The 27877-nt window shown below is 46.6% G+C and overlaps 1 protein-coding gene across 2 annotated transcripts; it reads left to right on the top strand.

Annotated features, from left to right (window-relative positions):
* Positions 1–1345: 1345 nt before the first annotated feature.
* TMBIM6 (transmembrane BAX inhibitor motif containing 6) lies at positions 1346–20395 on the top strand. Of its 2 annotated transcripts, none has more exons than XM_028721408.2 (10): positions 1346–1503; positions 12461–12564; positions 14251–14359; positions 15127–15247; positions 15914–15962; positions 16526–16623; positions 16728–16807; positions 17670–17770; positions 18230–18302; positions 18843–20395. In XM_028721408.2, exons 2-10 carry the CDS (start codon positions 12509–12511, stop codon positions 18864–18866), a joined length of 711 nt encoding a protein of 236 aa, XP_028577241.1. In that variant the 5' UTR covers positions 1346–1503; positions 12461–12508; the 3' UTR covers positions 18867–20395. The 2 variants fall into 2 exon arrangements, with proteins under 2 accessions (XP_028577241.1, XP_028577242.1); XM_028721409.2 differs by lacking the exon at positions 1346–1503 and adding an exon at positions 11459–11574.
* Positions 20396–27877: the final 7482 nt, after the last annotated feature.

The raw sequence follows: 27877 nt of genomic DNA, 5'->3' as shown, positions 1-27877 counted from the left end.
AGGCTTCAGAGACTTTACAGACATGCTTGATGAACAATAAGGTTTAGCTGGGGTAGAGGATAATTTGAGTTTCAGTTCTGTGGCAGTCACCCAAAACACATTGGGGTGTATGTTTACCATTTTAACATATGGACTCATTTAAACATACGGATTAGAAACAGTGATTGGCCAGCAAAAACAATATAAAAGATGAGAATGCAAAGTACAAAATAAAACAAAAACCAATAACCCACCCTTTGGGCGTTTTATTGTATATCTATCTGGCACCATTAGGGGACGCAGGTGGCGCTGTGGGTTAAAGCCTCAGCGCCTAGGACTTGCCGATCGAAAGGTCGGCGGTTCGAATCCCTGCGGCGGGGTGCGCTCCCGTCGTTCGGTCCCAGCGCCTGCCAACCTAGCAGTTCGAAAGCACCTTCGGGTGCAAGTAGATAAATAGGGACCGCTTACTGGCGGGAAGGTAAACGGCGTTTCCGTGTGCTGCGCTGGCTCGCCAGATGCAGCTTGTCACGCTGGCCACGTGACCCGGAAGTGTCTCCGGACAGCGCTGGCTCCCGGCCTATAGAGTGAGATGAGCGCACAACCCTAGAGTCTGGCAAGACTGGCCCGTACGGGCAGGGGTACCTTTACCTTTACCTTTATCTGGCACCATTAAAGATGCATATGACAGCTGATACTATTGTAGTTTCATATATAAAACCATATTTTTTGAGGATGCTTCCAATTTATAACCTTTTGAACAAGTGCTGCCATTGGACTCATTGCCTTCAATAACCAGCCTGCAGTGCGGCGTGGGATCAGGTGACATTCGGCAATGCCAAGGGTTGCAGCCCAGCGGAGACGGCATTGCAAGGAGGTGCGCATCTTCCCGCCTAGCGGGGCTCTCAGCCTGGAACTGAAGAAAAGCACCGGCGACCTCAGGTGCAGTGAGGCGCACTGGCCGCTAGATGGCACTCCACGCCATTGGATGCGCCGGGACGCCCAAATCAACCTCGCCGCTAGAGGCGCTGCTCAGCCCGCCCTGCGCTGCTCTCCTCGCGCTCCCGCCACGAGGGGGCCGCGTGCCACTTCTGGGGAAAGGGGAAACGACCGAGCTGTCGCAATCGGGCCGCAACCTACCAAGGGCGCTGCCTATTGGCCCGACTCCGGAAAACCAACGGACGTCGCGCCTCAGCGCCGCTTCTCATTGGCTGCCCCTCCGCCCCATCCCCCACCCCGAGATGGACCAATGGCAGCTGCCTGGGCGCGGCCGCGCAACCAATGAAAAGGAAAAGGTGTCAGCAGCCGGCCAATCGGAACCGAGGTACGCAGAGCGTTTGGTTAAATACCAATGCGAGGCCGGGGCGGGACTTCTGGGGGCGACAGAGCCAATGGCGCGGCGCGGAGCGGGGAGGAAGGAGTACGTAAGCGGGAGGGGGCGGAGGCGTCCGAGGGGAGAGACACGTACGGCTCGCCAAGGAGCGGCAGCAGCTGTAGTCGCCGAAGCAAGAGGATCCTCCGCGGGAGGTAAGGGCCGCCACCGCCGCGCCTCCCTGGGGCCTACTTCCGGTCCCGGCCCCCCTTGGCCTGCGCGGTCTCCGAAGCCTCCCCTCCTTTGAGGGGCCTTTTCGGAAGTGGCCCTCCCGCTCTAGAACCTCGCCTCCGCCCCTTTGTGTCGGGCTCCGCGAAGGGAGGGAGGGAGGGAGGGAGGGATCCCCTCCGCCTGGTTCTGCCTCTCGGATTGGTCAGTCTCTTCGGCGGGGGGGGGGTGAGAGAGAGAGAGCTGACGTCATAGGGATCCCCCACCCCTCTCTCCCCCCCCCACCCCCATATCACGGTGGGTCGAACCTCCCTCGCTTGCCCGGAGGAGGAATGGTGGGTTGTTCCCGAAAATTGGATCCCGGGCTCCAGGGTCCCGTGGAGTCGACTCTTCCCACGTTAGCCTGTCCCGTGTCTACAGCGTTGGGATTGTCGCTCGTAGCTTTTAGCCAGATTACTGTGTTGTTAACCATTTGCAAAGCGCGTAAAGGAAGCTTGAGTTTTGCTCCGCTCGCCTGTGAGGCGGCCCCTGCTAGTGGTAAATAATAGATAACGATGCAAAGCTTAGGGGGTAATGAAACCATTGCGGAGCAATGGAGTTTGAAAACAGGCCTTGTTTAATCTGATTTCGTTTCATTTTGACTGATCTGTTCTGTAATCCTTGCGTTTTTGCATACGTGCAAAGAGATAAATGGGGAATGGGGGGGGGAGTGGCATGTGTATTGCTGCTTGCTTTGGCAAGAGTAGGGGTTTTTTGCTGAGGGGTGGGAAGGTGGGGCGTTAGTGCTCTCAGCTGTCCAGAACTATTTGGTTTGAGTCAGGGTTAAGCTTAGAGTTGGCCTCTGTTGTCTCTGCTGCTGCTGCTGTCTGTCTTTGTATTTGAGCATCGAAAGGACTGGAAGGCGGCCCATAGAACATTCCTCTTCTGTAGTCATGGTAGATAACTATTTCCTACCACACTGGCCTCCCATCTGCTTCAGCTTCCTCACCATAACTCTCACCTGTGCTTTCAACATATTTCATAGAATTGTGGAGTTGGAAAAGACCCAGAGGGTCATCTAGTCCAACGCCCTACAATGCAGGAATCTTAACTAAAGCATCCATGACAGATGGCCATCTAATCTCTGCTAAGCAGATGGAGAGTCTGCCACGTCTCATGGGAGTTTGTTCCACTGTCAAACAGCTCTTACTCTTAGAAAGTTCTTTAGTCAGAATTTCCTTCCTGGTAGCTTGAATCCATTTGTTCAGGTCCAGGCCTCCAGAGCAAAAAACAACTTTGCTCACTCAATGTGACAACCCTCTAGATATTTGAAGATGACTATCTTCAGATGTCAAAAACTCGAGGCATGGAACCTGAACCCAGAAAAGATGCAAGAAAACTTGCTGGTATATTGGACTACTTGATTGTGGAATAGTCTCTAAACTTGCTGTTGGATATTTATTTGGTGAAGTGTTTTCTTTCTTGCAGATTATAACTTTTAAATGTCATGCTCTGGGTTAGCTGTGTGGAACATGGCTTACTGGTCAGAGGTGATGAGTTGTAGTCCAACAACATCTGGAGGGCTGCATGGTGTTCCCCTCTGCTCTGGAGCATTAGTAGTGAGGAAGCCCCTATATTGTACTGTTTGGGCCCTGAAATGTGGGTTCATTCTCAAAACCAAGTCTTGGATCATGTGAAATAACTACAAGGCATGCGCAGATAGCTTTTCCCTCCATCCTGAGCATCACCAGCTTTGTGTACTCATGTCCAGACTAAGGAGCAGGACTCCAGAGCAAATATATTTGCGTATCCCAGGCAGATTTGAGCCAAATCATCTAGAAATCAGCCAGGGATAATTTCACTTCACCCCAGTGCAAGTTTGTTTTCTTAGTAAATTCTGTTCCTGTGGTTGTTACAGATCAAAGGATCCACACCCATTGACGTGTTAGGTGATTTGGCTAAGTGGCATGGTGCTTTTTGTGCAAATAGCTGCAACTTCGAACACATAGTGTTGACGTAGTTCTTGAATTCCAGCTGCTTAATGACTTGTATGCTCTCATAACTGCCTGGTGTTTTGTGCCCTTGGAGATTAATATGAGAACTGGACGTTAAAATCTGCCCCATCTACATCCTGTTAATATTGCATCTTGGGCCTGCTGGAGTAGGGAGCTTCTGGTGCTCGAACCAAATGCCTCTCCTGAGCTTGGGATAGTTGGAGTATGGCAACCTGTTGCTTGAGCAGAAGCCTGACAGATGCTCCACAGTAGAGAACTTCAAAGCTGATTGGCTGCCTTTCTGATGTCACAGTGCTCACGTGATGTTATGGGTCATTGTGTGACATTATTTTTTTCTCTCTCCTGCCATTTGGCTGTAAGGATCATCCTGCCCATTATTTGGGGCTCTAAAGGGGAGGCTTGCTTACCCCGTGCCTCCATCCTTTCCCCCTTCCTTTCTTTTGCAGCTAGTAAGTTACTGTGTCGGGGTACTGGTGGGTGAAATGTGACGGTCTCCTTAGAGCTGTCCCTCTAAGGCAGCCCTCAGTGGTTAAAGGTTATAGCTATGACTAAGTGTTATCTGGTTAGTTATTGATAAACGATCATGGGTTCTTTATTTCCTCATAAGCAGGTTCATTATTTAACTTGGATAACACAAGCACTTCCAAAGTTTGCTTTCTCTTCTGGGATTTCGTTTTCACTTGTAATTCTATTTTGGTTGTGCTAACATAGAATCAAGTTACAGCAATGGTTTACTTTTGGATGATAGTTTCCTCTTAAGGGCTCAGTTGAGCCAAGTAATTTTTGTAAACATTGGGCTACTGTTGGCAGAGCTAGGTTTTGACATGAGAAATGGAGAGTTTAATCTCCCCCCCCCAAAAAAAAAAAAGCTCACCTGAGGTTTTTGGTCAGCTTTAACTGAGTCAGGAGGATGAACATGGATTTGAAAAGCATTTACCACAGGTGTGGTGGCTTGTTTCCCTATGAACTCTTACAATATGCAAGCCTGTGTATTTCACCTGAAGTTTCCATGGATATTTAGGCTTGACCATTTGACATTGTTTTGCAATTACTGTACTACCCCTGGTTGTTGCACAGAGAAGAAATGTGGGAGGGTTTTTTCTAGGTACTGCTGAGTTGTAGAAAGTGCAGGGGACGTGTTGGACTTTGTCCCGCCAGCCCACTGTTGTCTGCAGTGACTGCAACTCTCTGGGGGCTTTTCCACATCACCTACTGCTACCTTCTTTTTTAAACTGGAGATACCAGAGAGTGAACCTGGGAGTTGATGCACGTAGAGCCATGTGGTCTTGCCGCAGCGCTGCAGTTCCTCCCCCAAAGGCTACTTCTTCGGTTACCATGATCAAATACACCTGCCCTTTTGCTTAGAGCTAAGATTGAGGAAAGTTGAGTAATTTAAAAGCGACCCTTTGTATTTAGCTAGTTTAGCAAAGACCACAGCTACTTGATAAGTCATCGTAATAATCACTTTATACAACAACAATGCTGTTCAGTGTTTTTAAGGACTCGGCGTTATCTAATTCTGTGATCCAGTTCTGTGACTTTTCTCTGTCAACAGTTGGCCTATTCTCCTCCTAAGCACCTTCTATAAAAGAGAGACACTTGATATCTGTATGGAGAGTGATTTAAAAGTGACCTGAAGTTCCCAATCTTCACCTTGGCTAAGGGTGCTGTAGCGGCAGCATTGCTTTGAACAATCTAGTCTCCTGGAAGCTCAGGAAGACCATTGTTTCAGCGTACTTTCAAACAATGCCTACAATGTTTAAAGAAATCTCATAGTCTAAGATCAAATGCAAGTTTAGACTGTGGCACTCAGCTGGTTGAGAAGCTTACTCACTTATGCTCTAGGTTGAAGCATCCATCTTATTTTTATTACAACTAGATAGGTTGCTTGCAGTGTTAGAAACTCAGATATATAAGCTAGGTGCCAATGGCTACTTAAACCACAGCTGCAGTCTCCAAAACAGAATGCCTAGTTGCCATTTTTGGGCCAGAGGGCTCAAAAGTCGTATTTTACAATACAACTTGGTTCTCGAAATTCCTTCTGATTGTGCAGATAAAATATAATGAATAGAATTATACAGGATGTGTCACTAGTATGTGAAACAGTCAAGATCCATGGATTCCCATAGATGTACCTCCATCAGTGATGGCCAAACCTGGCCCTCCAGCTGTTTTGGGACTACAGTTCCCATCATCTCTGACCACTGGTCCTGTTAGCTAGGATGATGGATGTTGTAGTCCCAAAACAGCTGGAGGGCCGAGTTTGGCCATCACTTCTCCAGATGGTGGTGTCAGGCACTATCATGGCACCTGGGCATCTTTACTTGTTCACAAGTGGCCAATAGCCGGTGAAATATGTGCCTAGCAAATTTTGAACACTGGTTGCTTGTTGGAGGATTACTGTTATTAAGTTAGGCCATCGTAATCAGCAGAGGAAATGTCTGTTTACTTAATGAATAGACCAGGGGTAGGCAACCTAAGGCCTGTGGGCTGGATGTGGCCCAATCACCTTCTCAATCCGGCCCGTGGACAGTCCTGGAATCAGTGTGTTTTTACATGAGTAGAATGTGTCCTTTTATTTAAAATGCATCTCTGGTCCTGATCCATCTCTGGTCCTGAAGTCCAGTGATCTAAAGCAACCTGATGTGTTGGAAGGAGTTTTAAGTTGCAAAGAGTTAATAGATAATATTTTAAAATAATTGTGGTCATAAATGCGTTATGTTTTACATGTTCTTAGATTTTGTTTTAGGACTGGCAGTTGGAAATGGACTCCAGTCTGGAAAATTTAGTTCCAGTTGGTTTCTAGGTTCAGTTTTACTGAAGAACCAAAGTTTAGTTGTAGAGAAAGGTCCCAGATTCAGCTCCCAGTATCTCCATGTTTTTTAAGTGATTATTTATAGCAGGGCTTCCTGAGGTCCTGGAGAGTTGTTGCCGGTTGGAGTAAATGAAACGGATCTAGAGCCACGAATGGGCTGACCTTGTTATACGGCAGCTTTATGTGTTTGTTATGGCCAGAGAGTTGTAATGAAGATAGGAATTTCTTCCAGCTTTTCCTTAAAGTGGCCTGTGGATCAGCACAGTGACTGATAGGCACCTTACAGATGCTTCGCAGAACCCCAAAAGGGACTATTTTTGGGAGGCATATTACCTTTCTAATCACCTCTCAGCCTGGCATGTTTCCACTTTAACATCCATTTCCAGAGGCATCAAGTCTTGAGTGAGAAGCAGGGAGGACTTGCTAATTTCACTTTGACTTTCTGGATCACTGGTTCATGTTGTGAAACCTACCTTGGTCTGGCATCTTCAATAATGCTCACTCGTTTCACAAATCCACTTCCTGCTGCCTCCCTCACCTCCTGCCACCCTCATTTTATGGAGGAGGCAAACCTCACATGTCAAATCTTATTTAGCATCTTCGGTCTGGTTTGGCTTCTGCCTTGAATAGCTCTTAATACCTGGGAGGAGTTCGTGGATGGCATGTGACTCTCTCTCATGTTTCCTCCGCCACAGGGTGACCCATTTTGGTGCCCCAATATTGACTCACATGAGAACTTCTTATCACTTGAATTATCTGTTGCATGTCTTTCTTTCTTTTCTAGCAAGCTTTACCAAAAACAAGTTTGTACCTTAAGATGGCCATTGTTCAGGGTCTCAAGAGCATAATTTCGCCTTCTGCATCTGCAGACCTCTGAGAACTGAAGACTCTTTAGATGTAGAGCAAATCTAAGCTGGAAGAAGGTGTACAGTAGTACCTCTGATTATTTACTTAATTCGTTCCAGAGGTCTCAGCAACTCACGCATGTTCACTTCATCAAATCTGGCCCTCTTTGAAAAACGTTTGGGCACCCCTGGTGTATATGACCTCTTGAGGCAATGTGATTACCCTGCTTTCTTGAAACTGGGAGTCTTTAGCTTTTCTGCTGGCAGCATTTGACTTTCTCTGTTCCAGGGTATGGCTAAAATGATCCTTGCTCAGCAGTGTCTTGAAATGGCATGAACTCTGTAGCTGGGATCTTGCATTCTGTTTTCCAAGGGAGATGAACCAAGTCTTACACTCCCAGGTCTGAGATTTCAAGGCAGGGCTACTTCATTCCTGAACATGAGCACATGTGCTCTCCTACTCACATCTAATCTCCATCCTACAAGCTGACCAACTATCCTGCTCCTAGAGAAGAATTATCTAATGTGAGCCTCTGTTGAAGCAACAGGAGGCTAAATTGCGTTTTTTTTAAGCAGTCACAACCTGGCTCTGGCAAATCACAATTGTAGGGATTCAGTTTAATGTTTTATTTCTCAAATGGGATGAGGGGAGGGAAGTGACTTTAAATTCAGATGTTCCAGGCTTATACAAAAGCAGCTGGATTATAGGCAGCCCAGCATCAAGCTAGAGTGCTAGTTATTTCTAAAAGTGAAAATACAGAAACAAGAATATTGCGTGGTTTGACTAGATTCATGGCTGCACAGTGGCAATATGTGAGATACATAAGGAACCTTTGGATATGGTGTCTTAATGACAGAACAAACCAACCAATAGTATGTTGATCTTTGAGGTTGGTTGCAGTATTGGTGCCATTAAAAATTCCTCCAATTCATGGATTTTCATTCTCAAATCACAGAGAAAAAGATCCACAATTGCCTATATTAGTCTAGAACACCTCATGCAGGGGTTTTCTGTGGCTATTGTGAAGCCTTCTCAGAATGATGGTTTGCCTTGGACTTAATAGCTGTGTTTCAAATTCTACAGAACTGCTCACGCAGGGGCAAATATCTCCTTCTAAATAGGCTAGCCCATGTTTACAGCAGTTAATAAATGTGTAATTAGTTAGCCAGTTGCGCCTTCTGCTGTTTTACTCTTCATAAAATGATGTAAAATTTCCAGAAATTTTGAAACCAATGAAGAAAAATAATGAGGAAGATTTATTTATTTATTTGCAGGCAGGGACATTTTAGGGGAAATAGGAAAATATGCACTAATCATTTTTACTGCTATTTACAAATTGAGCGTCACTTTAGGAAAGTAAAATGTATTAACTTGGTTTGCCATAGAATGATCATGTTTGGTGTGTTAAAGGTTACAGTTTATTCAGACAATAATTATTAAATAAATTTACTTCTTTTACAAAAAATATATTTTGTTACAAATAGAGCTACAAGCCAGTTATATGGTGCAGGCAGAATAAAACTAAAAGAAACCATAAACCATTATAGTTGAGCAAAGAAAATTATTATGTTTTCTGAAAGTTGTTATATCTCCTTTAGCCCTCCACAGTGTCAAGCAGACATAAAGCACTCAATTCCATAAAAGAGCTAAGAAAAAGACTGGGGGAGAACCCAAGACTCAGTGAAACTATATGAAATTAAATCAGTCTCATTTTCTTAGCTATCAATTTCCGCATCTACATATTTGTCATCAAACGATGACAGATTTGAGACCTACTCAAGGGGACAGTCCTTTGGGACCTAGTCAAGAGGACAGAAACAGATTCACCAGCTATGCCTCTGAGAGGAAGTCTACAAGTAATGAAGGCATTGAATCCTCCTCCCTTCTCAGCTGACCATGGCAGTGCCTCCCAGGGGCAGAAAGCACATTGCTCTTGCATTTAAGAGTTGTACTCTCCATGTACAACTCGGGTCTTGCTTCTTCTCGGTGCACAGGAATTGTAATGATCTGATACTGTGCATAGTCTTAAGTAAGTCTTCTGTTTGCATAATTTTTAGAAATCATTTTTGGGGAGTAGATCTATTAACACCTTGACTTAAAATGTTTTATTCATCATTCTAAAATAACACATTTTATAATATTTTCAGAATTTACTGGGGGGAGGGGGAGAATCAAGGGATAAGTTTTCCCCCCGATTCTTTCTTCCCCTCCCTGCTTTTTTTTGGGCCTGCCCACTTCTACTGAGGGTGAAGAACCTCAGGCCCTTGAGTCTCTTCCTAAGTTGCACTCTCCCTCTGAACTGTTTGGGATGTGTCCTTCAACTGGAATTGTGCTGCTTGATTGAATAAAGGATAAATGTGTGTCTGGCTTGTGCGGTGGGAATGTGGCCTACTGCACAAGGGTAAGAGTTGTGTTCATTGCTCTGTCCACTTTGGCCTCTGACCTTGTCTATCATTGGCATGTGGTCTTCAGAAGGTTCCATGGTCAGGGATTATGGGAGTTGAGCAACATCTGGAGGGTCACAGGTTCCCCATCCTTGGCACAGAGCAGTGGCGTAGCGTGGGGGGTGCGGGGGGGCCGGCCGCACCGGCCGCAACATCTGGGGTTAGGGCAAATCCACGGGTTAGGGGGCGCAAATCCACAGGTTAGGGGGCGCAAATCCACGGGTTAGGGGGCGCAAATTACTTGCCTTGCCTCGGGTGCTGACAACCCACGCTACGCCGCTGGCACAGAGTGCTTAAAACTGGAGAGAACTCACTTTTCTGGTGCAGGGAAAATGCCTTTGGCACTCCTTCTCATTACACTGCCATTTTTCCATTTACCTCTCTGCTTGCCTGCAGCAGGTTGGCCTTGCACACAGCAGCAAGACAGATGAAGAGGTCTGCTAAGAGCCAAGGGGTGTGCGTGCGTGCACATGTTCCTTGTGTGTGCTGTCACTCTCTTACTTTCCAATGCTAGTGACAGCAACTTCACCGAAGCCTCTGATTATAACGTAATGACAAACTCAGGGGCGATTGTTTTAGGGTCCTCGGCTTCAGCCATTGGCCACATGTGCAGGTAACACTAAACCAAACTATTCTTAGGAGGAAATCACAGCCACTTTAATCTTCCCTAGTCCTTTTGGTTTAGCATGGCAACCCATCCAAGGTTTGGCTTAACATGTTGTTTGAACCTGGACTTGTGGTTAAGCTCTCCTTCTTAATCGTGCTCTTTAGCAAATGTTTGTTCTTGGCTACAGTTTGTGGCTAAGGAGACAACTTAAGCACAAGGACTGAGGAAGGGACAAAGTGAGTGTGAGCTTCTCCCAAGGGGCCAGCATATTCACATGATCGTGGTAAATTGTAGCTTGGTTTACTTCAGGGCCTTGCTATGATGACGCTGCAAATGCGCTTGAGTTGTGCAGAAAGGATCCTGTTCCCTTGAGAGGGGTGATAATGGGCTACAAGCTGGATCCCTTAGATTTTTCTGCCTGGGGTTGGGATCTGCCAGCCCTAAGTGTTGGCTGGGACCAGGAAGATCAGTCTTCCAACCTTTGCTCAAAGAAAGCTAGGTGGCATTGGAAGTTTCTTGGCATAACCTACTTCACAGGTTACTGTGAGAATAAAATGAAGTGGCCCCATCCTGAACACTTGGAAGGAATGATCAGATTAGATCTGCTTTTTAAAAAAGTAGGAGACAGATACTTGACTGGCATTTTCCATCTCTGCCAAAGGAGGAAGTGCCATCATGTCACCCCATGCAATAGGTGTACAATTACTGCAGTATTTGCATTTCCTTAACGCTAGCTCTCCTTGCTAGACAATCCAGGCCTATTTTGTAAGCTTGCCCAGGAGCTGTCTCCTCTCTGTCAAAAGGGTTAGGAATTAGTTGCTGAACTGGTTTTCATATGTCAATTGCATCAGTTGCTAGAGGCTACATCAGGTATCATGATAATTTCGGGGTGGGGTGGGATTGCGCAAGCAGACAGGGGCAGTCATATCACGCTTGTGGTGCTCTCCTGGGCAGGTAAAATACCTGTACATGTTGGTGCATAACACAACAAAGGGGAGGGATCCCACCTTGAGCAACAGGGAGCAATGCATTTGTTTCCAGGTTGCTCTCTGGCTATGGCAGCTACATGGCTTGTAACTCCTCCCCATCTCTGCCTGGGGAGGTCATTAGGAATGCTAATGCAAGTGTTTTCCAGCTGCCAAGCTGTGAAGCAAAGTTCCCCAGTGAGGCCAATTCCCCCACTCCCTGAGAACTTGCAGTTAGCCTTGCAACAGCCTGCAATAATTGCACCATAGATACCAAGAGGACTTGGAGCCGGTGAAACAGTTGAAACCTCTAGATTGTCCAGACTACAACGAAGGGGATCAGCTTGCAGGCAGTCAGTGTGTGGGGCTGTGTTTGGCGAGTCTAAAGTAAGCATCCTCTTCTTTGTTCCTTAGCACTGTGGGGTGGGACAAATAACCTTTTTCTTGAGCCTTTGTCTGTTGTTAGTCCCAAGTCTCTTCCCTCCCTCTCGCTGCATATTTGGAAATCTGAGTTCTTGGTTGAGATTTAGATAGAATCTGCCCTGAAGGGGAGGCTGGATAGAAGATGCATGTGCGTTTTCTTGAAGTAGGGAGAGCTGTTTGAAGGTTCTGCATTCCAGGAGTAACATCTTGCTTGACCTTCCATAGGGGGGTCTTTGACTTCTCTCCCTTGGCCCCTGACAAAGTAGGCTCAAAGTTAGTAAGATAGTTGCAGTGGATCTCTATTAGAAACCCTGTATCCTAGTTAACTTGTTTGAAGTTGAACAGAGACTAGGAGCTCTGAAGGAGTGTTCCTAGATTACTACAGTGGTACCTCGGGTTAAGTACTTAATTCGTTCTGGAGGTCCGTTCTTAACCTGAAACTGTTCTTAACCTGAAGCACCACTTTAGCTAAAGGGGCCTCCCGCTGCCGCCGTGCTGCCCCCGCACGATTTCTGTTCTCATCCTGAAGCAAAGTTCTTAACCAGAGGTACTATTTCTGGGTTAGCGGAGTCTGTAACCTGAAGCGTATGTAACCCGAAGTACCACTGTACTAGGAAGCAGGGGTGTGTGTGTGTTTGTGTGTGAATCCCTTCTGGAGCAGCTTTATGGGCTGAATAATATTGCTTAAAATATTTTGGGCAGTCATATAAGAAGAACTTGAGTTTTGTCGCTAAAAGGGGCAGGTGTTTCCGGATGTTCATGGATCACATTGGACATTCCTGGAAAAGAACTGTACTGTCTTTCTCCACCCCCACCTCTCTGATGTGGCCTTCTTCATCTTTTTCTGCAGATTGAGTATTTTGACACCAAGAGTTGCATCAGTCTACCAGCTAGCACAATGGATGTCTTCAACAGGAACATAAATTTTGATGCCCTCTTCAAATTCTCCCACATGTGAGTATACCCTTGGCCTATGTTTTACTGCAGGCTGCAGTTTTGCAGGAGGTTGTTTTTATTTGTCATTTTTGGTGCATGAAAACAGCGAGGTAATCTTGTGATCTGTCCCTTATTGTGGATGGTGAATGGGGATGAGGGAGCCAGAAATAGGGCTTTACTGCTTCCCTGTGGCCCTTGGTGCAAGACTGTATACATGTTGGGCTCAGAACCCAAATATTCCACTTGAGTAAAAACTTCCACTTCAATAAAAACTAAATTCTGCAGCTGGTAGAAGTTAAGCAAATGCATGTTTCTTAACTTGCCTGCTTGTGTAATCTGTTCTGCTTCTGTCACTTATGGGATAGACAAAGAACTTTTCTTGCACGTTCAGCCAACCTTCTGCTTCCCCCATCCCAGCCTTTTGAGACTACTGCAAATATTGACTCGCACTCTAGACCTTCGGGCTGATGTGTGTGTGTGTGTGGTTTTTTGTTTTGTTCTGTTTTTCTAAAGGGCTTGTTGAGTATAAATTCATCTTTTAAGGTTCTCAGGATTTACTGTTTGGTGTTTCTTACCAAATTTTATGCAAGCATTTCCCCACTTACATGCAAGTAGAGGCCAAGGCTGGAAAAGCATTTACACGATTTAGTGCCAGCACCCATTTTTAGGAGCACCTGCTGTGCAGTACAAAGTAGGTGCTGCAAACCAGCACCGAACTTGTCAGGGATTTTTCCAGTTTTGCCAACAGCTCTAGCTCCTCTCTTAGCCAATCTGAGAATATCTAATACCATCTCCATGGGGAAAATGGTGTCCCAGCTCCAGAAGCTGTCAGTCAAATGCCTTTAAATTGGGGGGGGGGGTGGATTGTCAGCCCATGGGTCAGATGCAGCTGCTGTGCGCTCCCCACCTGGCTTGCAGTGCCCTTTCCTCACCCCACTGCAATTAGGCTTGAAAGAAAGTCTTCTGTTGCCTTTAGTATAAGGCTTTTGTCAAGCCTAAGTGCAGCGGCGGAGGCGTGTCTTTACGGGAGTTCCAGCTGGGGAGTGTTTAAACCCACACTAAAAATGCCCCTCCCCACAGTTAGTCTTGCGGGGGGGGGGGGTAAAGCCTTATTGTTGCAGCATGGAAACCCACCTGCCACTCACTGCAGTCTTCAGGAAAATTGCCCCCTCGGCCAGTTAGACTTGGAAAAAAGCTAACATGCTTTTTCAAGTTACAGGTAGGTAGCCTTGTTGGTCTGCCATAGTCGAAACAAAATTAAAAAATTCCTTCCAGTAGGACCTTAGAGGCCAACTAAGTTTGTTATTGGTATGAGTTTTCGTGTGTGTGCATGCACACGAAAGCTCATACCAATAACAAACTTAGTTGGTCTCTAAGATGCTTTTTCAAGCCTAACTTGGTTCGGGGACTGTGTATAGTGCTGCTGACTAGGCATAACGTTTGTGGGTGAGTGGCTGCACTCACTTGGTCTTGGCAAGGCCCACTGTAGGCATGTGCCCTCCTAAGGTTGGAAAGGCAGCCCCTAGGCTAAATAAACTTCCCCACCTCTGTTCTTCAGGTGCTCTGTGGTGGATCCAGTGTTGTTTGTTTAGTTTGCTAAGTGCCCAGGAGCTGGCAAACAGCCAGCCAAGGAGCAGCTGTGCTTCTAGGTGCTTTGAGATGCAATGACACTGACTGACTGTTTCTTCCCTTTGCCCTCTGCAGCTCCGCATCAACCCAGCAGCACCTGAAGAAGGTCTATGCTAGCTTTGCGCTATGCATGTTCCTAGCAGCGGCTGGTGCCTACATCAACGTGGTAACTCAGCTGGTGCAGGTAAGTGTGCTCTGACGCTGATGTGTGTATGGGCTCTGAGGTCACCTTGACTGTTGGGGACTGGTGCTTGCAGGATGGCTTCAGGGAACGGAGCCCAGCCACAGCCTTCAGAAATGAGCAGCACAGGATCCTGTTGGGTATGGTTTTCTGGGCCGTATCTTGATAGAGCAGTCCTTCGTCTGCTTTCCTAGCAGTCTGCCGCACTATGTTCGCTGATTTTTTTAGGACTTACTCCTGATTAAGTGTGTTCAGGACTGCAGCCCAACAGTGGTAGCTGGGAACCCAGTGGTGTAGTCACAGAACCATTTCAGACGGGGGGGGGGGGATGATGTGCCAGCTGGTTCAATCTGTTTTTAAATTATTGGATAGATTACATTTGAATAACATTAAAACCCGAACTCATGAAGCATCTTGGTGTCTCATACTCATTGGCCAGAGCAGTGGGAAATGAGAGAAGCACTTCCAGTTGGGTAGAATGCTGCTTCCCATGTTTTTTTCTTAAGTCTGCAGTGAAAAGAAGTTAAAGTCAAAGGAAATCTGAGTGAGCTGAAAACCCTGCAAAGGGGCCTAGAGTATCTTTGAGCAGGCCAGGTTATCTATGGCTGTCACCCTGTCTAGACTATAGAATGCACTGGGTCATTCAAATGAAACCACCTGGGCTCCGTGGGGTAGATTTCTGCCACTTCTGTTCCTGCGCAATGCCTTTCCCAACCTCTGCTCTGCGCTCAGCCTGTGCTAACTTCCACCCTTCCCACTTTGTCTTGCAGTTTGGAATGCTGACTGGCCTGGGAGCACTGGGTCTTATGATCTGGCTGATGGCTACACCCCACAACCAGGGAACCGAACAGAAACGGCTGAGCATGCTGGCAGGCTTTGCCTTCCTCACTGGTACGTGATGCTGGAAGAGCAGACATGTGCAAAGTCAGCTGGAGTTACACTTCATTAACTGCTTTTGGTGTTCATATGCTACTTACTTTCTAGCAAAAGGTTCGAGGACCGGTCAGAACAGTGTTAAAAAATACAATATTAAAATCTTTTAAAAAGATGTTGATCTGCAAACATGGGTCTTCTGTAAATGAAATATACAATTCATGTCCTGATGCATTCAAGCCCTTCTGGCAGAGCATCAAAGATGCCTGCAGTTGTCATTCAGATGTGTGCCTGCAGCAGCTGCCTAAGATCACCCCACAGGGGAGTGGCTCTTGCATGACATGGGTGTATAAGTGTGCGTGTGCCAAGAGGGAGGCCAAAATAATCCAGCCAACTCTGATAATCACAGGAGTGGTTGCCACACAATGATTTGCCCCATATAGAACTACTTTGAAGATTAGGGCCCCTTAGTTGCTTTCTAAATACTGAGATTTTCAAAACTGTTTCTATATAGCATTTAGGGTCGGGTGGGGGGAAACAAGGCAACCTGTATGTTTGTTCTGAAGGGTGCACAATACACACAGGTTAACTATTTTGGCTTTCTTTGAAATACGTGATGAATGGACAAGAATTCCGTTCTCTCTTATGTCTCTGGGCTGAATTTGTACCCCTTTGTCCTTCCAGGAGTCAACCTAGGACCTCTGCTGGAGATGTGCATCGCCATCAACCCAAGGTAAAAGGAAAGCGCCACTCGGTTGCCCCGTTCCCTCACCACACCCGACATATGCACTTCAAGGGTCAAATTCAAAGGAGTTGGTGGACCAAATTCCTTTCCCACTGATTCCAGTGGACACACGCATGGACCCTCCACCCAGCACACAAAAAACCTGACCAGTTCTTTCTGAATTTAAATCAAACCATAACTTTAATCGGAAGAGCAAAAAGATTTCCTCCCACCCTATACCTCTAAGCATACTTCCTGTTCATAACACAATATTTTTGGTATGGATTGTGATTCCAAAAGTCATGCCTTTTCATCTAAGCCATCTCCTTGCAGTCCACCACTTGCCCAAATCTCTCCCCCGCCCCACAAATACATCTAAGCAAAATACCATCTTTGCTCTACAAAGAACATCCGCTTCAAAGTCCTGAATGAGGTTCAGTAACTTGCATGGGGCATGAGATGAACCTGTGGGTCTCACTGGGGCTGCTAAAGGGCATTTTACAGTGTCCCCAAGGCTTAGATTTGTCCATCCTGGTGCAGACATCAACTGTTGCTTTTTCCTCTCCCAATAGCATCATCCCAACAGCTTTCATGGGGACAGCAGTGATCTTCAGCTGCTTTTCGCTGAGCGCCCTCTATGCCAAGCGCCGTGCCTACCTGTACCTAGGAGGTAAGATTGCCAGGTTGTCATCATCTCCCCTCTCCCTCCCACCTTAGAAAGAACCCTTCTAGCAACCTTGCAGTGCCCACCACAGCTCTGCTTTCATTTTTCAGGTGTCCTGTTCTCCGGCCTGTTCCTGATGCTGTTCTTCTCCCTGATCAACATTTTCGTGGGCTCAACTTGGCTCTTCACAGTGAGTGTCTTTATGTCCTTGGGCTCTGTTGGCTTACAGGAGGCCTGCAAGGTTGGCTGCCTGTGACAGCAGCAGCATCTCATTCCAGCAAAGCTTGGAGCTGGCAGCAATATTCCTGCCCTGGAGTAGCCCCCTGTAGTGACTGCCAAGAGGTGCTCAGCTTCCCCTTTGTTTTGGCTTCACTGAAATAAAGGCAGGCCAATGTGCACTCCTGCACTTTAATCATTATCATCATCATTTTTTTAAAACAACAACCCAGGATAACCCAAATTCCACGATTTGTATAAACTATAGAAACCTTGCAGAATTCTACTCTTGGTAGTCTTGGGAAGAGGCAAAGACCTATGCAGTGGTACCTTGGGTTAAGAACATAATTCATTCTGGAGGTCCTGAAACTGTTCTTAACCTGAAGCACCACTTTAGCTAATGGGGCCTCCCGCTGCCGGAGCATGATTTCTGTTCTCATCCTGAAGGAAAGTTCTTAACCCAAGGTACTATTTCTGGGTTAGCGGAGTCTGTAACCTGAAGTGTTTGTAACCCGAGGTACCACTGTATATGAACTTAAAGCTCCACCTTCAGATCAATAGAAATCATATTCATACTCTTTTGACCTCTGTGATCAAATACATACCTGCAACCAGAAGTGCACTCCTTACGATTTTCGGGGTGGTGAATGAGGTGGCCCCTCATTTTGCAGTCTTTCCTCATTGTGCCATGATTATGCAGGAAACACAGCCCTGAATAATTTAAAGCAGTATGATTTCTGGGATTTAGGAATGTATATCTTTAGCAGGTGGGTAGGGCCAATTCGAGGAATCTGATTTAGCTGCCCTTGGCCTGATGCATGTTCTTCCTCTTCCAGGCTAACCTCTACATTGGGCTTATGGTGATGTGTGGCTTTGTGTTATTCGACACTCAGCTCATCATTGAGAAAGCCGAGAATGGAGATAAGGACTACATCTGGTGAGTACATGGGGTGTGGAAATGGTAGCTGCTGGGTGTCCAGTGGTGGGGGTGGGAGGTAGGAGTTAAGTAGAAGGCAAGGTGGACCAGACGGAATGGAGCAACAGAGGAGTCAAGATCTGGGAGCTGCGGTAACGGGATAGGGGAAAGGTGCAACAGCAGCCTTTTATTGTTGGATGCAATATGAAAAAGGCAAATATCCTTTGTTCTGGATGGCCACAGAGCTGGGCAAGCTGGAAATGGGCTTGAATTTCCAGGAAGAGAGGCTTAAAATACTTCCTAGCTAAATGCACCTGAATTTAACTAGGGAGCAATGTACCAAATGGGGAAGGAAGCCTGGGGGTGGCAGGTGGTGTCTCTAGCATCAGCCACTTACATAGGTTGTGCTTGTTAGAGGAAGTAGCGTCCAGTAGGAATTCTGGCCTAATACTTCAACCTCTTCTTTCTCTCCCTGCCCAGGCATTGTGTGGATCTCTTCTTGGATTTTGTCAACATTTTCCGGGAGCTTATGGTCATCTTGGGCATGAGCGAGGTGAGCATCACCTCATGGTGGCAGGGATCATCACTTATTCACAACACACCTTGTGTGTCCTAGATTAGGGGTGGAAGACCAATGGCCTGTAGGCTGGATCAGGTCTGCCAAGACATTTTAAATGGGCCACCAACCTGGGATTGTGATGGGCAGGAAGGGTCCCTGTTTTTTTGCTGTTCAGGCGTGGAAATCCTCCTTCCCAGCACAGTACGGGGATTGGTGTGGTGAGTGCCTTCGTGTCTCTTTGAGCACAGTGCCTCTGTGCGAGAGCGAATGTCCTGTGGCAACTTTGGCCACAGCTGACATGTGGCCCTTGGAGGGTTGCTCAACCTTGAATGTGGCCCTTGGCTGAAAACGGTTTAGCATTGCTCACCCTACTCTATGCAGATAGGCAGGGAGGGGGGAGCTTGCTGAAGGCAGACCGATTGGAGGTGCAGTGCCGGATTTGCTCTCATCAAAGAGCCTCCGCTGGTCATGCTCCAGAACGCTAAGCTGGTTTTGTTCCCAGGGTGCTGATTTGGTTTTGTCCCTTTCTTTCAGAACAAGAAGAAGAAAGAGAAGTGAAGGGACAGCGGGTGCCTGTGTGAGGCTTCCTTTCTCTTGCCCTTCCCCCCTTTTGTCTCTTTCTCTTGTTTCCTTCCAATCTGACCTGCATTAAAGGTGTCCCTCTGTTTGTTCCGTGTGAATGAGAAGCATCTGTGACACTTTCATACTTTGTGGAAATTGGGTTGTTGTTGGGGTTTTTTCTCGAGGTTTTGGAGCCTTTTGAAAAAGCTGACTGGCTGATCCTAATCCTGGAGTCTGGCTTTGCTCCACTTCTGTACATAAGGTACACAAACACCCAAAAGCTTCCCCCCGCCCCCAATCCATCAGGCCCTATATTAGGCATGCCCTACTATTGGCAGTGATCCCACAAGTTTTCTTACTTGGTAGCCCATGCTCCCTCCTCCTCTTCACTGACCTTTCTTCCACCACAACCGGCACACGCCTTGATGCCCTGGGAGCATTTCTGCTGTCATTTAAAATTCTTCAATTACGGTGCCCACACTTGCCTGAGAACAAACTGAACCGGTCTGCGTAGCTCTTCCCAGATTGGCGTTGCTCAAGCAGCTACCCACAAGGGTGTGTTAGGATGCAAAGCAAACTCTAGCTCTCCCTTTTGTTGTGGACGGTGCCTGGGAGATGGCCAGGACCAGCGCTTAACTGATCCAGCTTCTTCTCTCACTCCCCGCCCTAAATCCCATTTAGTTCTGCTGCTGGGTAGCAAAAACTAGCTGATTTGTGTAAGTGAGAAATCCTAGCCTGGAACTCCCATCCTTTGGGCTTTTAGCAACTGCCAACACAGTCCTTTTGAGCTGGGTGATTGCTGTCTTTTCTTTTGCCTTGGCATCCCAAAGTGTGTGGGTTTTGCTGAGCAGGAAAAGCCCCTTGCTCTAGTTTGCTTGCTGGAATTGGGGACAGAGCAGCCGAGGACAGCTATGCCTAAGAAAAGGAAGCGGCATCAAATGCGTGTAGCTGTCTATTTCCTTTGAGCATCTGGTCACAAGGCCCTGCAGGTCAAAAGTCTGGAGGAGGGGCCACAGCGGACTGCTATGCAATGGTGGGGGAGGTCAATTTGGTAATCGTGCTGCCCCTGCGTGCTGGGACAGGGTGGCATCCGTGCACTTAACACTGGAGCTTACAAGCTCATTAAGGAGCCTTTTAAAAAAGCTTCCCTTCCAGCAAACGAGATAATGTTCATCTTGCCCTTTTGGCACCTGAAGCCAGACTCCAGCTCTGCTTGCTTTGGATAAAGGATTTGCCTTCCCTCTCCCTTTCCCCTCCCCCCTCCCCTTCTTTTCTGGAACCAGTGCCAAGAACTAAACTTCAGCAGATCTACTTTATAGAGACCTTGTCTAACAGGTTTTAATATAGTAATGACTAAACTCTTGTCGCTCATTGGAGGGCCGGCTCTGGCTGCACTCTTTCGACTCCTACTGTGAAGAGACAGGGTTTTTAAAGAAACAAACAAAGGTGTTTTGATTCAACTATGAAATTTACATTGTCTTGCTTTGTACGGGAAAAATATTAAAATAAAAATCCTCAAACTTTAACCTGCCTCTACTTCTTCATTTTGCATTTGAGGCTGTTAGACCTCCTTTGGCTTTCAGTGGCCTGTGAATTATAGAAATGGCTTTCAAACTTTGTTTGGAGAGCCTTCAGCTCTTCTCCATGTGGTCTGCTGTGGAAGCCCTCTGCACCTTCGTATTCTGGGCTGGGTTCTAGGGTAGAAGGGTGGCCTTGCTTGAAGTGCTGGCAAGACAGTTGGTGCCTTGACACTGCCTTGAAGCTATATGTGGCTGGATAAGATCAGGTATGGGGACGCAGGTGGCGCTGTGGTCTAAACCACTGAGCCTCTTGGGCTTGCTGATCAGAAGGTTGGCGTTTCGAATCCCCGCGATGGGATGAGCTCCCATTGCTCGGTCCCAGCTCCTGCCAACCTAGCAGTTCGAAAGCACACCAAAAAGTGCAAGTAGATAAATAGGTACTGCTCCAGCGGGAAGGTAAACAGCATTTCCGTGCTCTGGTGTCTGTGTTCCGTTGCGCCAGAAGCGGCTTAGTCATGATGGCCACATGAGTCGGAAAAACTCTCTGCAGAGTAGACAAATGCTGCCTCCCTTGGCCTGTAAAGTGAGATGAGTGCCGCAACCCCAGAGTCGTTTGCGACTGGACTTAAGATCAGGTATATAGGGGTCAGCTGGTCCCCCAGGAAGCTTGTTCATTGCTAACTTTCTGGAGGAGGATCACCACCTATAAGTGTCCAGGGATCCTTAGGCTTTGCCCATGCAAAGATGTCTGCAAATGTGACATGAGGGCTGACAACATCAACCCTGCCAGACAACCACAGTGCCTAGAGACATACAGTCAGGTGATGTATCCCTAGCAGTGACCAGAGGAGGAATGATCGCTGGGAGGAGTGCAGAAAGAAGAAACACCTTGGGTGCATCTGCATCAGCACAACCAGATGCCTTCATCTGCCCCAGCTGCAAGAGAACAGCTCTTCCGCCTTGGTCACTACAGCCGTAGCAAGAGCTGCAACCTTCCAACACCTTGACTTTGCCCCCAAAGGCTCACCCCTCCATTGTCTCCCGAAACAGATGGATGCCAGTCCAATCTCCCCATTTCAGGAGAGGAAGGCACAGATCTATAATTGGGAGTGTTGGAGAGTATCTCCTATGAGGTCTCTTAAATGTAAAAATAGGCGGTGGGATATGCATTATTCTGTCCCCAACTGGGGGGGAAAGCAGTTTGGCATCTTTAACTGAGCTCGGTTGTCAGATAACATACAACATTAGCCATACAGCTCCTTAACCAAAATAAGCTGAAGTTCCAGCAGTTGCTGTGCTGCACAGGACTAACTAACTGGCTGTGTACAAGTTGCAGGATGATATATATGCAGGCACCAGGCAACATGGGGGCAGCAGAAAACTGCCAAAGGGATGCCGACCCTCAAGGGCAATATTCCAGGGGCCACAGGCTGGTGGTAAATGGGGCCAAAACTGAGTGAAGCAATAACTGAAGAGGAATGTACATTTGGGCTACATTCCAGTCACCCAAAAAAGATGCACACTCACCTGCCTATCACTGTCACTTCATGCAAGCAAGAGGCATTAACACAGTTCAATAACACCTTCCAGTCAAACATAAAGCCCTTGAAAGGCTGACTGGAGCAGGGCACTCTTGCCCACAGAGGGTCCCAAGGGCCACATTGAGGGGCTGAGTTTCCCACCCCTATACTAAGGCTAAGACAGGGAACCTCCCCCTGCCACTCAAAAATGTGGCTTCATTGGCGTTCCCTATGACTCATGTTTCTTGCAACTCCAAACCTTTGGCCTATTAACCTTTCCCCATCTACTTTTTATTTGGCAACGCAGGTCATCAACACAGCTTGCCCTTCATGTATATTTCCCTGCTGCTCTCCCCTATACTGATTCCCAAAGTGACAAGTCTACATCACACAATGGTGGCTGTAGGCCGCCAGCTTTGCTTTCCATACCCCACCTTGTGCTTTTATCATTTGTGATGGTGCCTCTATTCGTTACAAGGCATCACAGATGTCCCTGTCAGTGGTAGTTATCGTTGAAGGAGAGGGTAACGCTAGTCGAAGCAGTTGGGTCTTTGCTGAGCTCAGATCTGAACTTTAGTCTATACCAAGACCTCAAAAATAGAGGTATAGAGTGGGGACATCATCAACATTACGCTAAACCATGGTTCGACAAGGACTGCATCAGCACACACAAAAAAAGCTCTTGTAAACTCATGTCTCCAATGCAACTCGAACTGCTGCATTGGACCTCCTCCATCATAAAAGGCACTACAAGCAGTTGTCTTAGAACAGGCCCCCCCCCAACCTCTGGCCCTCCAGATGTTTTGGCCTACAACTCCCATGATCCCTAGCTAACAGGACAAGTGGTCAGGCATGATGGGAATTGTAGTCCAAAACATCTGGAGGGCCGAAGGTTGGGGACGCCTGGATTAGAAGAAAAAGGAAGCAGCAAGAAATGACTGGACACGGGTTATCCAGGCAACTAAATACAATAATCCTGCTCTCTTCTGGAATATCATGACTCTCCCAAACTTAACAGACTGCCAATGATGGAATGTCATAGCCCAGCAAGAATCTGGGAGATATGTTTTCAGGAACTTTACAAGACCAGTCATGGTGAGAGAGGCCAAATCCCTCGAAACATAGTGAACCTCCCAAAGTGGGACAGAGATTGAGAGCCTGGTAGCTCAACTGAAACAGGAATACCTGCAGAGGCCACCCAAAACAATCTGGATTTCTGGGCCTCTTCACCTGTATTGATACCTATGGATGTATTCACAAAGACTGGGGACTCTCAATCATCATTCCAATATACATTCCCGCCAACTAGAGACCAATTCGTCTCCTTAACATAATAAGTAAACTGTATGCAAGACACCTGCAACTGAAATTCCAAAATTGACTGGAACTAGAAAATATACTTCCAGAGGAACAAGTGGGATTCAGAGAAGGCCAATTGATTAGCGACCGATGCTTAGTTCTTCAACATCTAATAGAGAAGTACTTATCTAGTAACACTTGTCTCCCCCTATGTGGACTTTATAGACTTCAGAGCAGCCTTCGACTCTATATCTATAATGAAGCTATGGGAAAAATTGGAGACCTGCATAGACATTTGCTATACTTAATACACACCCTAAATGAAGGGACCTCGCTAAAAGTTCGATGTACCCCTCAGGGCCATCTATGCAATACAAATGAAATAGAGAAAGGTGTCAAGCAAGGGTGCATATGGGCCCCATTCTTATTCAATTTCTATATACGGTAAATGATATGGTACCCCACCTCCTCAACATGAACTTCCACCCCCCAAAATTGGCAGGAAAGCACATCCCAGTGCTTCTTTATGCAGATGACGCAGCAATCCTCTCAATTACACCTATAGGCCTTAAAAGAGCCATGCAAACACTGGCAGTATACTGCAAGGAGAGCAAACTAAAACTCAATTACCAGAAAACCAAAATTATGGTTTTTGTCAAAAGGCCCAAACCTCGTTCATGGTACACCGATGGCCATAAGCTTGAGCAGGTCACCTGAGCATAGCTCTGGGTGAGCAGAATAGCTTATGGGGACCATGGTCCAGGGGAGAGAAATGCAAATGCTATACTTAAGTACCTCAGACCTAAAGGTGGACATGATATACCTGCAGCCCTCAAACTGTTTGAGGCCAAATCGATTATGCAGCTTTTATATGATGCCCAGCTAGGCCCCTCTGCCAATTGTGCACCACTAGAACTGGTACAATCAAAAGTTTTGAGATCAGCCACTACAAGTGCCTAAACATGTCTCCAATGCTACCCTATGTCTTGAAACTGGATTCATAAGAATTGAGGCCAGAGTGTGGCTTGCCACACTTAATTACTGACAGAGACTATCCTTCCCTTGCTCCTCTAACTATTAAGAATGATTTCAAAACGACATGGAAACAGGCAATGATAAACAGGATGTCCCTGAAATTCCTAATTAGTGAAACCAGGAGATACCTCATCTCCCAAATGCCATATATAACCAATCTTGATATTCCAAAACAGCGAAGGGCTTTCCCCACTGCCAGTCCTCCTTTCAGACATCCAGAAAGGCTGTTTTGGGAAAACACCATATGAGGAGAGAAAATGCCCCTGTGGCTCTGGGCAACTGGAAACAATGGAACATGCCTTTCTTTCACTGCCAAGACTATACAGATATACGAGTTAGGTCCATCCTGTCTATACTGCACAAATTGCCAGAACATACAGAACAACTCTGTATCTCCCTAGCACTCCAATTTGAAAACCCAGATATTGCGCTGCCATGATGGACATCCCCCTATGGATGGCTTGTGCCACAAACCAGGCCTAAACTGAAGGCCCATAATGCAAGACTTGTGCTGCTTCACATTCCCTTCCTTACAGTCACTTTTAACTGCTTCTCTTTTGTTTCTCTGTTTTAAGTTTATATGAATCATAATCACTTTTTAACTTTTAGCCCTTTCCTCTTTAAGTTATGTGCTTAATTTTAGTCACATGCTTTTATCTTATGCTGGTCTGCAACTGTAATAAAGTTTGATTGATTGATTGATTGATTGATTGATTGATACAACAAGCCTGTAAGGTAGTTCAAAATTCTTATCTCTCTAATAATAATTATTTTTTTTTTATACTCCACCCAGCCACTCTAGGTGGCTTCCAACCGAAATGCAGGTGAAAACAGCAGCAGCAACATCAAACATTAAAAACTTCCTGAAACATATGAGAAAAAATGAAAAAGTGGTTTGTTGGTGTGCCTAATAAGGGCATTTCCCTTTACAAGTTTAGCTTTGTTTTCCCCCTAGTAGTCAGCATGCCTACTTTTATTTTTTATGAATAAATAGCCTTAGGCAAGGCAGACTCTAAGCATCCCCCTCTCTGCAATAGGGAGATAAATAAAGAGCCACCTTAATGGCTTGTAACAATTAAAGAATAATGTACATTGTTCAGAGCCTCATACGCGTTGCAAGTATATTTGTGCAAGCCACTTGGGGCTAATTTAATTGCTCCAGTGTATGGTTCCTGCCTCAACACAGCCTTGAAATTTAAACTGTGTACAGTAAATGTTAGCCGCCAGGCCCCCTTTTCAAACCCTCCTGTTCCTTTAATTTCCAAGACAGACTATGACTGTAGACGAAGTCTCCAGCCAGTGAAAATACTGCAGAGGTTTTCAGCATTCCAGATGCATAGGAAGAATGAGGCACACTATACGTATGAGGCTGTAGTTGTCTGTGACCGACATTAATAGGAGGGATGCTTAGGGAGGGGGTTCAGGGCGACTACAGATCAGTTGCCTTTACAATCCCGCTGGTATCAGTCTTGCATTACTACTCAAAACCACAATGCTTTAAAGCAGGGCTAGGCAACCTAAGGCCCGGGGGCCGAATGCGGCCCAATCGCCTTCTCAATCTGGCCCAGGATTCAGCGTGTTTTTACATGAGTAGAATGTGTGCTTTTATTTAAAGTGCATCTCTGGGTTATTTGTGGGGCATGGGAATTTGTTTGTTTCCCCCCCAAAATACAGTCTGGCCCACCACATGGTCTGAGGGATGGAGGACTGGCCCACAGCTGAAAAAGGTTGCTGACCTCTGCTTTAAAGCAACAGCAGCCAAGCCACGGGCTTGTTGGCTGTTTTTTACTAGATCCTGAAGCACTACCAGGCGAGGTAATGGGGAAAAACCCCCATTTGAGTAAGAATTAAAGAACAGGGTTCCTCTGAGCCAAGGAAATTGGTTTCAGAATCGGAACTGAACTCGGTAATTTCACCAACAGTCTCCTCCTAATTCCCCCCCCCCCCATTTCCACAGCCAAAATTACAGGGAGAATATTTTTGCCGTTGCCACTGTTAAACAGATCCTGTTGCAGATCCCTGCTCTGAAGATCTCGTGAGCAGCCCAGGCCAGCTTGGAATCCTGGGCAGCCTCTATTTGCAGTCCTTGGAAAGTGATGTAAGGGCTGAGCAATGCAGGCTGTTGCTACAGCCGCTCCTCCTCTGGCCACTAGGGAGCAGCAGGGAGCTGCAGAAGAGGAGGAGGCTGTTCTCCGAAAGAGGAGCTCGCTCCCTCTTGCACTGCTATTGCAAGGAAGAATCTCTTCCATGCTGCTCTCTTCCAGGACGGATTTCCTGCGTCAAACCTCTGCAATCAGCCTAACAATAAAGGAGGCAGGCGAGGTGATGGTTAAACATCCAGCCAGTAAATATCATTTCTTAAGATCAGAATCTTCCACCCTGGTCAGGTGACACAGAAGCCCCCTGTATACCTGAAGGAGCGTCTCCACCCCATCGTTCAGCCCGGACACTGAGGTCCAGCACCGAGGGCCTTCTGGCGGTTCCCTCATTGCGAGAAGTGAGGTTACAGGGAACCAGACAGAGGGCCTTCTCGGTGGTGGCGCCCTTCAGATGTGAAAGAAATAAGCAGATATCTTCTTTTCAAAAGACATCTGAAGGCAGCCCTGTTTAGGGAAGTTTTTAATATTTAATACTGTGTTGTTTTTAGCACTTGATTGGAAGCCGCCCAGAGTGGCTGGGGAAACTCAGCCAGATGGGCGGGGTATAAATAATAAATTATTATTATTATTATTATATTATTATTTTGCACTTGCAAGGCAAGATGAACCAGAAGACTCTCTCAGTTCTGCACATAGCACCAAGCCCCTCTCCAGCTGTCGTTCTGTGCTGTTAGCTGGGAGGCAGAATGGCCTGTGATGGAAACCATTTTACCCAGGCATAGGCAAACTTGGCCCTCCAGATGTTTTGGGCCTACAACTCCCATCGTCCCTAGTTAACCGGGCCAGTGGTCAGGGATGATGGGAATTGTAGTCTCAAAACATCTGGAGGGCCGAGTTTGCCTATGCCTGATCTTACCTTAGGAAACATCAGTTTAACCCCAAAGAAACTGGCTTTTTAAAGACATTGTCCAAAACTCAAAGCACCTAACACCACCAGCACCATCCTGAACTGCGACAAGAACCATGAATATGCAGCCCTAACTCAAGAACCTGCCCCTCCTTGCCACTTTGGAACAAGTAATTTTATTAGCATCCCACTCCTGATGTATGCCTGTGAGTCACTGTTCTATACTAAAACTAAACCTCATTTCTTCATGCAAAGTGAAAAAGCCGGAGTGCTATCACTATCTCCCTGCCGCCCTGTAACATCCCCCCAGGGTGTCCGACAACTCCAGGTCCAATATTTTAGAAACCATGCTTGCTGCTGTAGTAATACATGTAGACTTCCATGCATGTGGTCAGGGATGTGTATTAGTACTGATAAGGTGCAAGAAAGATGTGAACCGTCTGAAAAAATATCATTTCAAACTGGGATGGGGGTGGGTGGGAAATGGTATAGCCCAGACATCAAAAGGTACAGAAACACACCGCTTAGGGGGATGAGAGACCCCTTTTCAGGAAAGAGAAAAGGCATCGGGGGAGAATGCTGTGCAAGTTGTTCCCCCAAAATCCATGTATCCAATCCAATACACACA

The sequence above is a fragment of the Podarcis muralis genome, chromosome 2 (genome assembly GCF_964188315.1).
Source record: "Podarcis muralis chromosome 2, rPodMur119.hap1.1, whole genome shotgun sequence".
Classification (NCBI taxonomy): domain Eukaryota; kingdom Metazoa; phylum Chordata; class Lepidosauria; order Squamata; family Lacertidae; genus Podarcis; species Podarcis muralis.
This window is presented reverse-complemented; position numbering and strand designations above follow the sequence as displayed.

What these genes read in the sequence shown, in the direction of transcription:
- TMBIM6 (XM_028721408.2), top strand. Translation starts at nt 12,509, where the DNA reads ATGGATGTCTTCAACAGGAACATAAATTTTGATGCCCTCTTCAAATTC. An exon ending in GGAGATAAGGACTACATCTG is followed by an intron (nt 17,771 to 18,229) that starts GTGAGTACATGG and finishes CTCCCTGCCCAG; the next exon opens with GCATTGTGTGGATCTCTTCT. An exon ending in TCATCTTGGGCATGAGCGAG is followed by an intron (nt 18,303 to 18,842) that starts GTGAGCATCACC and finishes CCTTTCTTTCAG; the next exon opens with AACAAGAAGAAGAAAGAGAA.